The sequence below is a fragment of the Crotalus tigris genome, unplaced genomic scaffold (assembly GCF_016545835.1).
Source record: "Crotalus tigris isolate CLP2741 ecotype Arizona unplaced genomic scaffold, ASM1654583v1 scf7180000024424.1579004, whole genome shotgun sequence".
NCBI classification, from domain to species: Eukaryota; Metazoa; Chordata; class Lepidosauria; order Squamata; family Viperidae; genus Crotalus; species Crotalus tigris.
In genome coordinates this window covers 885,623-902,901 of record NW_024100591.1, presented here as the reverse complement: position 1 = coordinate 902,901, position 17,279 = coordinate 885,623, and the positions used below count along the sequence as shown (strand labels likewise).

At 36.8% G+C, this 17,279-nt stretch overlaps 1 protein-coding gene across 3 annotated transcripts in view; it reads left to right on the top strand.

Annotated features, from left to right (window-relative positions):
* Window positions 1-17,279, top strand: part of SLC15A2 (solute carrier family 15 member 2) — a 112,070-nt gene that overhangs the window by 71,683 nt on the left and 23,108 nt on the right. For all 3 annotated transcript variants that reach the window (XM_039330135.1, XM_039330136.1, XM_039330134.1), the window contains 8 exons: window positions 666-752; window positions 3,774-3,863; window positions 6,114-6,158; window positions 7,540-7,572; window positions 9,384-9,472; window positions 11,023-11,104; window positions 11,376-11,501; window positions 13,237-13,401. In XM_039330135.1, coding sequence (XP_039186069.1) covers window positions 666-752; window positions 3,774-3,863; window positions 6,114-6,158; window positions 7,540-7,572; window positions 9,384-9,472; window positions 11,023-11,104; window positions 11,376-11,501; window positions 13,237-13,401 — 717 coding nt within the window. The remainder of the gene's footprint in view (window positions 1-665; window positions 753-3,773; window positions 3,864-6,113; window positions 6,159-7,539; window positions 7,573-9,383; window positions 9,473-11,022; window positions 11,105-11,375; window positions 11,502-13,236; window positions 13,402-17,279) is intronic.

The window sequence follows — 17,279 nt, the reverse complement described above, 5'->3', positions numbered from 1 at the left end:
AGTTTAATCGTCACAACTAACAGGAACAATGGAAGATTAAGGAACTGGCAGTTCAACATGTCAAAACAGGATCAGGTTAGGCAAATCTAGTTTAGATATGAGAAAGAAGCATAATCATATGCTTTTCATGAATATTTGCTTCATTACTAACAAAAAGTTACATTATGAATCTTGTATGAATTTACTATTTATGGCATATGCTTGCTTGTTCAGGATGGAATCCTTTTGCTTATAATTCAGATTTCCTGATTCATATTTTTTTAAAGGACACCTCTATGGTAAGGCCTCATATTAGTTCTCTCACTCTATAAAAATAGGTCCAGAAGAAGCTATGCTGCCTTTTTTGAGGGTGGGTGGGTACCTCTGGACACCTCCCAGGAAATAAATTTAAAGCAAAACGATATAATTTAGATTTGTTTGGGTGCTATGATGGATGTTGAATCCAAGATTTATATATAATTGTCCCTCAAATAACGTCTTCTGAAGGATGGCCAATAAAACAGCAGGAAAGGTAGAACTTCATTTAAGACATATTTATAAAACCAGGAATAAGATGAAATACAAATCAGTGCAATAGACTTTAGCATCAGGGTAGTAGAAACAATGCTTATATTGGATAAACTCTAAGGGACAAAGCTCTTTTCATTGTTTGCATTCCTGTTCAGTTTGCTTTGAGAAACCGGATCAGAAATCGTTCTCCAGAGATACCCAAAAGACAGCATTGGCTAGACTGGGCATCAGAAAAATATTCAGTAAGTAAACATTTGCATTTGAATACATGTTATATATGAGTTATAGGTTTTTTATTAAAATTAAATGAATAACACTATCAGTGATGGCTCCTCCTGACTTAGCATTAGGATCTGACGGAAGAAAGAAGGGCATGGCTTATAACTGGGACGGCACGCCTTTCTATGGTATGAGAAGAACAAAATCCATAAATATTTTCAAAATCACTATGTAAGAAACACTTTGCTTCTAATATGGAAAAAGATAAAAATGAAAATTTATATGAAAATACCAGGATGGATCTCAACAAAGGAAGCGTTTGTTCACCCAAATTTAATTAACTATGAAAAACTTGTGACTTATAGGAATATTTTGAATACTGAAGGGAAATTATAAATTGAATAAGAGCTGGAAGAACAGGGCATTGAGTTATCATGGTGGCCACACCTGCAAATACAAACGAAATACAAGAGAGATGCTAAAACATATGGTTTTTATAAAGACCAGATAATGTTTGACCAGATACTATTGTCATCAGATGAAAAATTGTATAACTGTTTGTTAAATTTAAAGATGGAAGATGAACAAGTCAAAGAAACAATGATAACATGGGCAAAAAACTTTAGGCACAATGTAGAATTAGAAAAATGGCAAAATTTGTGGGAAGGAAACTATAAAATAACAAGAGCAGTTACCTATAAAGAAAATTTATATAAAATGTTTTATAGATGGCAAGGTTAGCAAAAATGTTTAAAAATATTTCTAGCAATTATTGGAAATGTAAGCAAAAGCCAGGCACATACTACCTTCAGTGGACATGCCCTAAAGCAAAAAAATTCTGGTCAAAAATACATATGTGGTTAGAGAAAATGTTTAGAAAACATATAGATTGTAAGCCAGAAGTATTTCTTTTAGGTATAACTATGATAAAGAAAGTGTATATTTAATACTACATGTATTAACAGCAGCAAGAATTACATTTGCACAGCACTGGAAAAATGAAGAAACACCAGCTGAAAACATAATTAAGAAAATTTTGGACTGTGCAGAAATGGACAGGCTTACATTGAAAATGAAAGGGAAAGAAGATACAGAATACTTTCAAACATGGGTTACTTTTTACAAATGGCTAGAAAAATGGAGTAGAGAGTAGGAATGGAAGATGTACTATTATTATTAGGTTAAATATGTGGACCCAGACAACACATTGTTTACTAAGCACTGAAGATTCATAATTATAAAAAATTAATAAAATCTCTTTTAAAAAAAGATCTGACAGAAGAATGTTCATCCTAAGCACCATTCAAGTGTTAGATCCCTCTGGAAACTATATTAACTTTCTTTTCTTTGTTTAGCTAGAGAGAGGAACATAATCTGTGAGAAATACAATAATTTGCTCATTGAAGAAAAAAAAACAAGCCCACTTCAGATATTATGCCTACTAGCATATCTGGGATGTAATATTCAATTTCTCCACCCCAGTTATGTTTGTGCCAGCTTTATACACTACTCTCTGCACAGTGGAGAACCAAAATTTGCATTCCCCATTTATCTAATTTTGAACTTATCTGACTAAAATTTCTAAATCATATGGGACCAGTCAACTCAGGCTGCCTCTCAAAGTGTTTGACTTGTTCTCTTACTAACCTTGCACTTAACAGAATTTTAAGCAGAGCCAAATCTGTTTCACATCTGAGTGGGAATGCTCGAAAACCCAAAGGCAGTAGATGACACAAAAATGTGTTTTTTTAATCCTAGGAAAAGATCATGGCAAGCTTCTTCCACATGGCTGCCATGAGAAATGTTGTCCTCAAACAAGTAAATTATCTTCATTCATAGTCTCGTACTTTCCAATCTTTAACATCATTAAATGCCAGCAGTGGATAGATAATCTTCTGCCCAGTGACTGGAGACCAGTTTCCTACCCTCTATGATAGTTTCTTACTCACATCTACACAAATGAGTGCATGCGTGCGCATACCTACACCCCACACAGAATTCCATCTCTAGCATAGCCTTGCCATGCACACAACCATATTACATCTCCTTAAATTCTTTTATGAGACTGACGGTCAAATCAAGTTTCACTTTTCAGTTACTTTAGAGGTGGTTACAAATTAAGGATCTAAAAGCAGGGCTTCTCAACCTTGGCCACTTTAAGACTTGTGGACTTCAACTCCCAGAATTTGCTGGCTGAGGAATTTGCTGGCTTTGCTGGCTGAGGAATTCTGGGAGTTGAAGTCCACAAGTCTTAAAGTGGCCAAGGTTGAGAAGCCCTGATTCTAAAGTTTAGTAAGTGATTACAAATTTTAGCATTCTAATCCCAGGCAAGAGCAAGGAGAGAAAGAAACAGGACCTGGGAAAATATCTCTAACAAAGCCTCCAAGCTGAAAGGGTTTCCTTCCTTCCGATTTTATTTATTTATTCAATTTCTAAGGCTGTTCATTTGTCGGGCCATGCTGGGTGGCTTATCAAAGAATTATAACATCAACATAGGTAGGAAAAGGAAAAACAAAACAATCACAGCAATAAAAACACAGGAAAATAGCTTCGAGAAGTTTCACCATTTGTTGCCTTTTTTCCCCAGTCTCTCAGAAGCAAGGTCAGGTAGAGAAGGAAGGCCAAAGGAAGTGAAAAACCATTGGCTGATTTATCCCCCAAAGACCAAAAAGTCTTTCTCCCTTATTCTGCATGTCTCCCTTTTAAAAATGACTTTTGGAGCTGCAACCCTTTGTGATTCATTAAATATTAGTTAATTCCAGAATAAATGTGTGATGCCTTTGCTGTCACAGGCTGTCACAGGTATTCCCTTGGAAGCATTTTAATTATATTTCTCATTTCATATTTACATTGCTTATACTAGAATTGCTCTCAGATAAGACGATTATGCTGTTATACAGATACAGTTACTCAACATTGTTTTGCATGTGCTGATACCCTCCTCTCTTTCTGCCATTCTTCTAGGTCTTGTGACTCAACATCCAAACAAGCTTTGGACACTGAGCTACATTTTTTATAAGATGTATTTGTGTTTCCTTCCATAGAACCAATTGATCACTGAAGTTAAAATGGTGACACGGGTCCTTTTCCTCTTTGTTCCCTTACCAATGTTCTGGGCACTCTTTGATCAACAGGTAATACTAAGCAGTGTTTCCCTATGCCCACTAGCTCTGCTTTGGGGACTCAAAAGCTGGGGAACCCTATACACTGTACTACAGTACATTAAAATAGGGTTATGTTCTTCATACTTCAATGTGTTGTGGGAATCTGACCACCTTAGTGTGCTGTATGTAATGGTCATTTTAAGCCAATGGTCCACAGTCTGCTACTGGGCTGCAGCTTGTAGGCCACTGGGCTGCGGGAATTGCTGGTGAGTGCACGCACATGTGACACACCCACTCACACTAGCGCCACTGCGCAGGCGCTAGTGGCCCCAGTTGCGCATGTGTGGGAGCGCTAGTGGTGCTGCCAGCGTCATGTGGGTCCTAGCAGCCTGTTTGCGCAGGTGCACAGGTGCTAGCGCCCCCACCATGTGTGTACCCATTTGCGCGTGCGCACACATTTCCCTGCTCCTCCTTTTCCCTCTGGGCCACCAACCCGGAAAGGTTGGGGAGCTCTGTTTTAAGCCGTTCAGGGGGGTATTTATTGATTTGTTTATGCATAGCATGTTATGCAAGCCCAGCAACTGTGTTTTTAAATTCAGCTTTAAGTTTTCAGAGTTATCTGAATCCAATTAGTATACTACTATCATGGCTGACTTTCATTAAAAACACATTTTATCAATAACACTGAGATTCTTTATTTGATTGAAACTTTTATTTTAATTTTGAAGGACAGTTGCAATGGAGGTGGCCATTTAAGTCAAACAATGTAAATGTCCACACTAATCCTAATGATAGACATGAAAGCCAGGTGGGTGATTTTGGCCCTGTTACTTTCTTTCAGTCCAACTCACTTTGCAGGATTGTTGTGAGAAAATATAAGGAGGAAGGTGTGTTGGATATGTTTAATTGCTTGAGTTATTTGTAAAAATATTAAAAGCAGGATACAAATAAATAAATAAATGGAGAAATATAAGATAGTGTAAATATATCCTTTATGTTCAATATATTTATCAGATTGATTCAGAAAGAGAATTGCATTTAAGGATAAATATTGTTGGTCCCATATTGTTAATTTTTTTCCCTGATGACAGAATAAAATTGATTTCATTTTTAAACTGAGAAATTATGTACATGGTACTTCTATGAAAGATACATGAACATGTGAACACTGATAACCAAAATGGGCCCATGCCAAAAAATAAAAAAGGAAAATATATTGTCAAAAAAGCATTACTGAGACAAGAAAGCATTTGCCTGGTTGAATAATTCCTAATTATCACGTCTATATCCAGAATTGGGTAATATGTGAGAAATATTATATTTGATTCCAATTTAAGGTTGTTCCTTTATCTATTGTGTAAATGTTTGTCTTATAAACAATAAAGAGAGAGTGTATAATATTTTATCTGATTGCAGTAACTCTTTCAGATAAAGATGTGAAATATATATATATACTTAAAAGAAACAATCAAACACCAGGATAAAATAGAAACAAAACTGTTTAATACACTTAGCTTTTGTCAGCTAACTACCAATGTCATCAGAGTAAAATGCTGACATTTTGGGAACTTGCTTATAAGGCTGGCTGTTTTTGCGCTCTGCTCATGGAGCAAGTTACCGGTCTACCTGCCCCAACTGGCCATATTGTTTCTAGCTGTCTCACATCAGTCTGTGTGTTCTTAGATCCGTGAATCATTTCTTTGAGCCAGTTGCTATCAGCCCTACACTGGAAATTTGGAAAACATCCATTTATTAACCCACACTGGACTGGCATGGTAGTCCATAGCCTTTAATTAAGAAGCCTTCAGCCTTACAGTGGTTTGATTTGTGCTCATGCATGCACATATATACACACGCGCACAAACTAATTCTGTTTATATAATTTTTATCACAGCAAAAAGAGACATAGAAGATATAGAAAAAGATATAGCAAATACTTCCTAATCTTACTTATTAATTCAATAAAACTAAACTTAAAATTTAAAGAATGGAAAGTAAACACACTGAAAGTGCATTGTTTTGCCAGTTGTTATTTCAGACAGAAATACAGAAATCTACAACTTGTTTATGTTATTACTATTTAGTAATTACTATTTCTAGCCATATAAGCAGTTACCGGTATATATAATTTCAGGTAGGTCTCTTATAATTCATGGTGTCTCATGAATAGAATAGATATTTGAGATAGTGTTCATATTGGCTACCATTAGTAATTATGAATTATGGGAGTTTGTAGACCAGAAATCTGTTACAGCATTTATTTTTCTTTCCTCTCCATAGGGTTCTAGATGGACCCTACAAGCAACTAAAATGAATGCTGATTTTGTAAGTGATATTTCTTGCTTTAAACTTTTAAGCAAAATTAGTTGGGAATAAAGATTAAACCTTTATTGATTTTAAAAATGTACATTTTTAATTATACCCCTATTGACCAGATAAAATAATTCTATAAAGTAAAGCAATATAACATGGAACAGGAGTGGAATATAGAATATCCCCAAACTTGTAGTATGTCTTGGCTTAGTTAGATTCCAATATTTCTTAAAACACAATTTTGGATGTTAAAAGTTGCATCATCATTATCATCATCATCATCATCATCATCATTATCTTTGAAGTTATTGTTATTATCATTATTAGCAATACATTAAATTCAGCTTGAGCAAACCTGTAGCCCAATAACAATAGGTTACTTTCCTTACATATATTTCAAGATACGCCTAGCAGTTCCTGCTAAGAAAAAGGTGTCAATTAATGGAACTATTAGTAAGTTATTATTGAGTCACATTAGCCTTTCTCTTGTCCTTCTGGTCAGCATTGGATTGGAGATTTAGGATGTAGAATCCCTTACATTTAGAATATATTAGATTGGATAAAGATGGATCGTTGTATGACTTAGTAGTAAAAATATTTATGTCTTCAAATTTATATTAATTTCTTCATGGAATTTTAGATTTGTTATACCTATAACATTCTGATGTGATCAGTTAAATTGAGAAGTGTTCTTAACATTTTTAGAAGGCAATGTTAGAAGGATAAGCATGTTGATTGCTGGGGAAACCTACATGTGAGTGAATGATTTCTCTTTTCTGTGGATATATGTGATCAGCTATAATCTTGGTGTAAGAACTAGCTGATTGCTTCTGGACTAAAAGAGACATGGAATACCTGACAAACCATAACGTATAAGAAAGACTTGAATTGGGCTTTGGAAGAATCATGACTAGCTCACTCATATCAAGTCCCCTGTCCCAAAGTCATTCACTACATCACATCCAGATTACAAAGCCAACACAACTCAGGATATTAGACAGAGCAAGATTAAGGTCAATGTCCCCATGGAACAATATTGAAGCATCACATCAATGCTCATTATGCACCATGTCATTCAGAACTGAATGCAGACTTGTTTCAAAAGCAAGCATTGTTTCTCTGTGATTAACAACAACATTGTTTAGTGATATAATTACTAAGAAATAATATGTTCTGCCACGAGATGTCCATTATGTCCTGCCAGCGATTTGCTTCAAAAGCATTGGTCCTTTCAGATCAAGGAGAAGGTGAACTCAACCATAAAAATAAATCTTTAGCTATAGAGAAGTCACTTAAGTCCTCCACCTCCCATCCCATATGTTAGTAACCTGCATCAACAATGCCAGTTCTGCCATTGTTGCTTTTATTCTTTTTCGATGTTGCTGTCTTTTAGGAAGGATTTGTCCTTCAACCTGACCAAATGCAGGTAAGCTGAAGCTGTCTGTTCTCCCACTGAGGAGTATGATAAGATTGCAATGATTTCATGGGAAAAAATTATGGAGGGGAGGGGGGAAGGAGTGCACCCTTACAGACTGTATCCTGGAATTTAGTCACCAGTCACTGGGAATGGTATGATAACTGTAGATAATCATAAATTAGGGTTATGAAAACATGTTTTCAAAATTGCATTATCCTATTCATTTTCCTTAATGAATACGTTACTGTTTGTTTGCTTGTTTGTTTGTTTTTTACTTTGTCATTCTTCTAAACCAATGTTTCTTAAAATGTGGTCCTAGCACTTCTGGGAATCCCCCAAGACTCTCAAGGGTCTGTGAAATAAACATTACTTGCCAACTTGTGGAAAATAGTACAATATTGAAATCCCATCAAACAATTCTGAAAAGCATTAGTAGGAGCAAATGTCTCAATTTTAATTTTTTAATTTTTTTATTAAATGTTGCTATTTGGGGTGATTCTAGGTGGCTTACATTGTAATAAAAAACAGACATATAAAAATCATTATAAATATAAAAACCGATTAATATTACAAAAGATTAAATACAGAGAAAAAATAATAATGAGTTTAGAGCCGAGTTTAATATGATAAAAACTGATAAATATAAGTCACAGAAACAAAGGCTGTTTTGGGGTATTCCGTAATTTTAAAAAGTGGGACGGGGTCCTGAAGCACTATTCTAAACCATTTTATTGTTTATTCTGTCACTTAGTTACATTTCTTTTCCTTGCTTAATGTTCGTTTTGGTTTTCCTTTTTCATCCTGGTCTATCTCTATTTTTCAGTGATGGTGATTCTAGCATATGATAGGAGAAAATGGCAGTGTCCACCCAAAAGGGCAGTTATTGTTTTGTCAATACTATCCCCAGATATCATAGATATATAGTCCATGGGATTCCGTAAAAACAGTGACAACTACAAAACTCTGACAGATGATCAGAGGATCTCTAGTGAAGGAGATCTGTTTGAGGATCTCTAGTGAAGGAGAACATACCACATTGCATGGCAGCTTGTTTCACTGACCTGTTCCTCCAGCTTGTAACATCAGGAAGTTTCTGTTTGGTTTACTCTAAAGCAGGAGAAAAAAAAGTTTAAATTAAGAGTTGTAAACATGAGTTTAAACAGCTTGTCTATATTTTTCCTATTTGTGTCAGAAAATCACTAATTTATGTTGATTATGATATTGAGATATGGCTACACGAAAGTGAGCATGGATCAAAGGGGTTCTTGATAAAGGTCTACTAATTATGGAATTCTGATTAATCTTAAATTAGTTAATTTTTAGCTTAGTTAAGTATCACTCGAGAGCACCAGAACCCAATTGGGGACAAGTCCTCATTCATAAAATTGCCAAGAGTTGAAAGGTACTTGATAGCCAATTATCTACTCCTCTCTAACTATTGTAGCAAACTGGATTTGAGGAGGAACAGGTTATTTGAAATCAGTGTAGGTGCTCCTAGCTGCTCTGTGAGTGCCTGCATGCATTTGGAATCACCTGTGCCTCTTCAATTGTGGATTGCCACACATTGCGATTGCGTATCTATATGTGTAAATTGTTTCCTCGAAATAATTCCTCCTGAGTCCCCATAAGCATCACAATCTGCAGGAAGGGTAACACAATTTGCAAGTTGGCATTGCAATTCAAACCCCCTTCTTTTTTTTATACGCATCAAGGTTACCTAATACCTGTTGCCAGTGAGTTTTATTCCCTACTAAATTACTTTAGGATTGTATCTTTACTAATAACAAATTAATAACTTCCTGCAATCTCTGATATTTCAGTTCTTAAATCCTCTCCTGATCCTTGTCTTCATCCCTGTCTTTGACTTTGGACTATATCCCTTGGTCAACCTGTGCAGGCTTAATTTCACGTAAGTACCTAAGAAGAAAACTCTTTGATTCAGCCAATGCCCTCTGAGCATGTTGGATTACAGGTCCTATCATCCCCAGCAAAAGTATGGCTGCAATTTGTTAGTGTTGAAGAAATCTCGTCTAATCTACCTTTATTTATTTATTTATTTATTTATTTATTTATTTATGAGACTTATATACCGCTTTAAGTGCAAGCACTCTCTAAGCAGTGTACACCAGTAAGCAATGTATATATATATTTACATTGCCCCCAACAATCTGGGTCCTCATTTTACCTACCTCGGAAGGATGGAAGGCTGAGTCAACCTTGAGCCGGTGAGATTTGAACCGCTGACCTGCTGAACACAGTCAGCTAAAGTGGCCTGCAGTACTGCACTCTAACTGCTGCGCCACCTCGGCTCATTGAGCCTTCCAGACTGGGGAGAGTGGAGTAGTGTCTCCTTTCTTCCAACGTAGAGAGCAAATTCAGGCATACTTGTACACTGTGAATATCTAAACTTATTAACTATCGAATAAGAATGTATAAGAAAGATAAGTAACAGCAAGAGAACATATTTTAACTTCTGCAAGGTTTATGTTTAGGTATATTCTCTTTTGGCTTCACTGCAATTAAAAAAATAATAATCAGGCAGGCTATTTTGCTGGTTTTAGGTCACAGATTCACACAACCTGCCAAGAGAAGATGATTTACTTACTTTGCAAAAGTATTATATTATGCTTTGTAAACCACGTTGGATGGTTTCTGTAAGCTTTATGAATCTAATCAATTGTGGCTTAGTCAACAAATGACAAGATTAAGGAAATCGTGGCTTCTACGAACCTAGTTATTCTTTTCCAACTTTGAATGCAAGCATGTCCACTGACCCCAATTTATTTTAGTGGTCTGCACAACAGGCCAGGATAGTTTTCCTCAAGGGCAGAAAGTTTTCATTAACTAAAGCGTCCTTTTAATATGCCTTTCACCAGTTCTGAGATATTCACCTGCAAATCCCCTCATTTGACTCTTTTCATCATGACAGAACTATTTGGAAATGTACATTTTATTTCTAATGTCCTTTCAGTTCAATAATCCCACACATTTTTTCTGTCTCACTTCTCAGAAGCGAGCTGGACATAGATCATCAGTTTTGCTTTCCTCCACTTCACACATTAACTAAATGCCAACTCAGTTCCTTCCTCAAAGAGCTAAGAGGAACCTAATGGGAATCTTGCAAGCAGGGAGCATTTTTTAAAAATGGCAAATCCATTTGAACAGACCTTGAATGGGTTCCATATACTTTATATTATGGAAACATTCAAGGATTGCTGGAGTCAGCTGGATCAAATTCCTGTGGCTTAAATGCAGTGATCTCAGAATTGGTGGGATGCTATACATCAGGGGTGTCAAACTGCCGGCCCACAGGCCGAACGTGTCACGAGGAAACCGTGCTCACCCCATTGCTGGCAATGGAGAAAAAGCTCCGATACGTCACGTGACATCATGTGAGGTTGCGAGTTTGACATGTCTCCTGTACATTATTCTAATTAAGTTATATTTATTTACTTTCAGGCCCATTAAAAAGATGGCAACTGGCATGATCCTGGCCAGTCTGGCATTTGCAGCTGCAGCTATTGTGGAACTCAAGATAGAGGTAAGTGCTAAATAGGGTCTATAGGCACAGAGATGCAATTTTTCTACCTTCGTATATCATTGGCCATTTTTCTGCTTTGCACTGTATTATTAATTGCTCATCAATGTGCTAAAAAGACAGTGGGTTCTTTATTTGTAATTGAGGCTGAAGGTAAAGAACTTGCATCTCTGTGGACTCTAATCAACTCACTGAAAACGAAATCAGTAACAATTTGAACTCACATGATCAAATGTTCTATTTTGCTGTTGATACACTCTTTTCTCTTAATCAGGAAAACACTATGCCTACTCCAGTTCCCAAAGAAAGCTACATTCAGGTCCTGAATTTGGCAGACAGTGATGTTGAAGTGACTATTGAAGGATATGACTTGTTCCGGCAGCCAATTAAAACTTTTCAGGTGATCTGGAGCATTATATGTTTATTTTCTCTTTATCCCAGCAACATCCAGTGCAAATATTTTTTGTTCATTTCAAAAGACAAAGCCATTCAATCATACTCAGAGGTAGGTCAATCCACAGTTTAGTATTTGAAGATGCAGATCAAGTTCCTTAAAGTGGTCAATATTGACCTGCAAGTGTTATTGGGATTATTTAAGGGGTAATTAAAGGATGGGGAGTCAAAAAGGGTCAGTAAATGACTGGGATGGTTAATAAATAAGTGGTTGACAAATAATAGAATTGGGGTCAATCTTTTGGGGTTTTTGTATAGCTCCATGCCAATGAAGTTGAGGTGGCTAGCAGCAAGATAATTTATCTAGGATTGGATGGTCAGCTGCCAGTATTATTGTTGCTGTTGTTTTTTGTAGTAGTATTAAAGTATTATTAATTAAAATATTTTAATACAAGAAATATTTTAACACAAGAAATATTTGTGGGTCGATGAACAATCTGAAACTTCATGAAGGGGTCGATGAACTGAAGAGTTTGGGCACCTTTGTTTTAGATCAGGGGTACCAAACTGCCAGCCCACGGGCCAGATGCATCATGCCAAAACCGTGCTACCCCATTGCCGGCAATAGAAATATGTTGCGACACGTCACATAAAGTTGCAAGTTTGACACCCCTGTTCTAGATAGACCTCTTGCATAGGTTCAATAGTAGAGAATATATGTGACTTTTGTCCTTCTCATTCTCCTTGAGTTATAATATTTGGGCGGCCCTTCGTTCAGATAGGAGAACAAACAGAATGGAATGGTCTAGAAACTGACTTCACTTCCACATTAGCAGTTTAGTCTGGAGTTGAGGTGCCTTGTCAATTCAACTCTCTCTTTTTTTCCCCCTGAGAATCAGTTGACACTGCTGACAAATTGTTGCCTTACAATATTCTGCAATGTGTTTCTATTTTCAGGGATTTACCTTCTTTTCTATAAGATGCACTTGCCAAACAGTCAATCCTCCGTGTGAGTGAACGCTTCAAAGCTGAAATGGACATCCCTACCCACTTTCTCTCATTACGTATATGCCTATTGTTCCCCCACCCCACCCTACCTACCCCGCAAGAATCCTGATAAACAGCAGTGAACTGTCTAGCATATACAAACAGTCTTTCCCTAACTCTTGGACCAAACCCTCCACTCCTCACTATATTTATCAGCATTGTTGAGGAGGGAAAGGCTTTCACCTCATCTGCCCATGACCTATGTAGTCCAGATATTGTATTTTCTTTTTGCTCAGAGGGAAATAGAGAGCTTAATCAGAACTACAGGATGGAGAAAAGTGAGGATCTCTCCTACCATCTACCTTAGCCAATGGCCTGATGCCCAAAGAATAGGATTGCTAGTGGGAATAGATGTGAGCGTTTGTCTCACGTTCTAACTTATCAACAGCCCATATACTCCACATGGCTCTGATAGGGAACCACTGAAAATAATGTAACTATTTCCAGAAAGATTATTGATTCTTGTTTTAAGGGTTGCTGGTATCTTTAGCATTTTCCTTGCAACTATTTCTTTTTTATAGTTTCATCTTGAATGTAGATGAGCAATTAGTATGTGCTATAATTCTCTTTTTTAATTCTTCTTGTCAAGGCTCAGTTCATAGATTGTTTTAGTACTGGTTGTTGTCATTATTATTGTTGTTGTTGTTATTGTTATTATTATTATTTATTCTTCATTACTATTTTTTTCTGCTCAGGACCCTGCTGAATACTCCAGATTAATTCTCAATAGTGATCAACAACTTCTTCATTTTAAGATACAGCACCAAGGATTATCATCCACATTTAGTCATTTGATCCATGAAAAGTCATTAAACAGCTTAATTATCTATAAGAGAGGAGGAAACCTAACAACCAATATAGTAAGTTGAAAATCAAACGGGGCCAAAGTCAAATATTTGAGAATACAAGCAAATGTATTATGTATGAAGATTACCTACGTATTCATAGGAAAACCCACCCAATTTTGTTGGGTAACACTTAGCTATATTAATTCAGTTTCCCACCTCTTATAGTTTAAGTTTGGTTTATCTACTACATAATTCTAGCCTTCTAGGAAACCCGTAAAACATGTTTTTCCCAGCAACCTTGAGGATCCTTATGGGAACAGAGTGCCTATGAGATGGTTGTGTTGTATTTAGAATATTGTCCACTTTCTTACAATCTTATTTTTTTAATTTATGTCTAATTGTTTTTAATAGTTGTTTATATTTATTTTTGGCTGTTTGTTTGTTGTATGCCGCCCCAAGTCATGTTTGTAAGATGGATGGCTATACAGTATACAATTTGTGAAGTAAATAAATAATAAAAGCATATCCAGTGTCATAGAATCCACAGTATTCCTAAACAAAGATGGAGGATTGCCTGAGATATTTTAGAGGAAGCTAGCGCTATTGTATGATCAGGCATTTAAGTACAGAATCTTTTGCGGAAGTACCACAATACTATCACTAAGACATAATCAATGTTCAGCTGATAGGTCAGGATGGATATATGAGTACTCTTTTTGCCTTTATAAACAGTCTTAAAACTGCCTAACAGTGAGGTCAATTAGCTAGTGGAATAGCTTACTCTCAGAAGTTGTGGGTACTTCATCACTGAAGGTTTTTAAGAAGAGACTGGATATTCACTTGTCTGAAATGGTATAAGGCAGTGGTGGCGAACCTATGGCATGGGTGCCAGAGGCAGCACTCGGAGCCCTCTCTATGGGTACACGTGCCATTGCCCCAGCCTTGCCTCCCCCCACAACCCCCTCCTCACCAGCAGCCCCCCTGGAGGAGAGTCGCCCCAGAGTGTGGCACACCTGGAGCAGTGTGCCAGGCAGCATAGACAAGACTCTGCCCTCATGCCCCATTGTGCACAATTGATGCTGCGTGGTGTGGGCAGAGGGCGTGGCCACCATGGTGCTGCTGAGCTGCTTGGATGATCTGCGGTGGGCCTGGAGGTGATGAGTGGCCCTGCGGGCAGGTGCGGTGGGGGCAGGGGAGGGGGTAGAGCAGGGGTGGGGCCAGTTTTGGGGCACTTAGTCTCTAAAAGGTTCACCATCACTGGTATAGGGTCTCCTGCTTGAGCAGAGGCTTGGACTAGAAAACCTCCAAGGTACCTTCCAACTCTATTCTGATTGATTAATTGCATCCTCTCTCAATTCTGAGCTGCTAGTCTTAATTTAAACTGTTAAATATGACATTGGGAAATCAGACTAAAGCCAGTTGGATGGGAAACCCTAGAAAAATAGTACTAGATCAGAATGTTTTCTCCAAAAGAACTTCTCACCAGTGCAAAAAATTCTTTAAAATGCTGAAGCAATAAAACAATGTAGTGATGTGTTTATTTATTAGTATTCTTAATAGAAGTTTCCAAAAATATCATATCAAAGCTGTCAGGATAACTAGACTTATCTTTGACAACTGGGAATAGCAAAACGTTCATGCAAAGCATAATTCTGGTTTTATAAGTAAATCATCTCTTTCACAACAAACCATACTCCTTGTATTAAAGCCAATCGTCATTTCAGCAAATTAAACACTTCTGTTCACTTCCCAGTTTAATTAAGACTGTTTACATATGAACTTTATGTTGACAGAATAGATCAGATGATTAAGAAAACCTTTTGCTTTTAATATGTAAGCAGCAAAACAGAGCCAAAATCATGACGGCATCTTTTCTACTGCTTACTGTTGTTTTGCACAATAGAATCTGCAGAACCAAAATTTAGTTTTTCTTACCTAACCCTTATTACAATTTGCTCATCAACATCACAAGGTTAAATATTTTCATCATGTTTCACATTTAGACTCTGAAACATCTTTAATAAGATGTTTAAAAGAATTTAAGGAATGTTCCTTCCCTGGGTAATTTTCTTTACCCTCTTCATTATTTCAGATTTCATTCTGCTGAACCAGGGATCCTTTGTCCCGTCCTTTCCTTCCGTCTTTCCATTTCCCATAAACTTTTGAAGCAAAGATTTGTCCTCAGGATCTTCATTTGAGGGATCTTGCGTAAATACTACATTATCAGACTTGATGTTTCTCTTACTTTACCTTCCTGGTTCACTAGTACTGTAGGAGATTTAAAAAGAGAATGAGTTCAGTAACTTCTCCATGTATATCATGTATATCATGGCAACAGAGTTATTGATTTAAAAAAAGTCTCTTTGTTGGAAAGCATTGATAAGTTAGCTTGGATGGATTCACTAGTGAGATGCTAATCAACCTGAATTCATGATCATGGGAATGTTGTTCCTAAATCTTTACAAGCTACTTGTTCATTAGTAATTGTTTATTTACTTTTGTTTTATAACACATTATCTGCATACCAGTATCTAGTACCGTAAAACTTAAAAGCCTTTTTCAATTTTCTTGCTCTGGAGAACTATAATAGAAAAAGCATGGTGATTAGTATTGCAATCTGCCATCTTATATTACGGACTTCATTATCTATCACCCTTATGGCCCTTTCACTTGTTCTGTTTGTGTGTCTTTGCATTTTCTGTGCTGGACATGCCTCCTGAATTATAAAGGAAGTTTTTAAAGTGTTCGCCATCACTAGGAAAACTTAAACATTTGCAACTAAATAAACCTCTGCAGATTCCTTTTGACTAACATGAGGTTCAGAATGATCAACCTCTTCCAAGTTCTTTGTTGCCAAAAATGAAAATATTTTCCAGCCTGAGATCAGCTTTCTGTTTCTATATCAGCTTTTATCTCCTACATCTTTTCCTCCTGACTTTCAACAGGATATTTGCCAAATATCCCTTCTATTTTTACACCTTATATCTGAATCACACAAGGAACTGGACTTGATAACAACACATGTGCTGGAAAAAAGTGCCATATAAAATCCCTAAAAACACTTAGAATTCAGATGTGAAAGAAAATTACATATTATTTAGGTGATGGGCTGTTGTTCTGGATCTGAGTTCAAACACTACTTTTGTTGTTGCTGTGATGATGGTGATGATGATGATATCTTCTGAATGTTGGGTTTGCTAGACCTGTTGAATTCTGCTGATAGTTCTGTGGGTGATTTGCAATAAATTGCAAGGATTTCTTACAATATTTTTTCATTTTTTTTCAGTCTAGGCTGCAACCCATCTATGGAGACCAGGCTAAATTCTGCTTAGTTTCCAAGGCCAGCTAAGGTCAACCATGCATGCACAAATGATTGTGTTTGCTTTTTTTTTTACAATTTATTTTTTACATACAGCATTGCCCCCCCCCCCAGTTCTCTCTACTTATTCTTTTTCAGTTCTTCCTTCTCTCCAAAATCTGTGGTAAGCCATGGTTTGTTTTTAGCATGGTTTGTTGTCTAAGTTGAGAATACATATTTAGCTAAACCATTGATATGGTTCATAAAGCATATCTCTTGTTTGACAAAATCCATTGTTATAGAACAGACATGTCAAACTTGTGACATCACGTGACATCGTGCAATGTATTGGGACGGTTTTGCCATTGCCGGCAATGGGGTTGGTGCAGCTTCTGGATGACGTGTCCGGCTTGCGGGCCAGCAGTTTGACACACCTGTTATAGAGATTCTCAGCTTGTAGATTAGGATGTTAGGGGTAACGAGCAACTGAGAAAAGGATCATAATTATTTTTTAAAAAAACTGATCAGGCTTATGTGGAGAGAATAGAAACTGGCTATGGACTTTGCTTCTTGTTTTGTCCATGAAGCCAGGAAGCCCATGGAACCACAGAGTAGGCAGTAGTCATACTTCATAGTTTGAGAATCTTAGCAA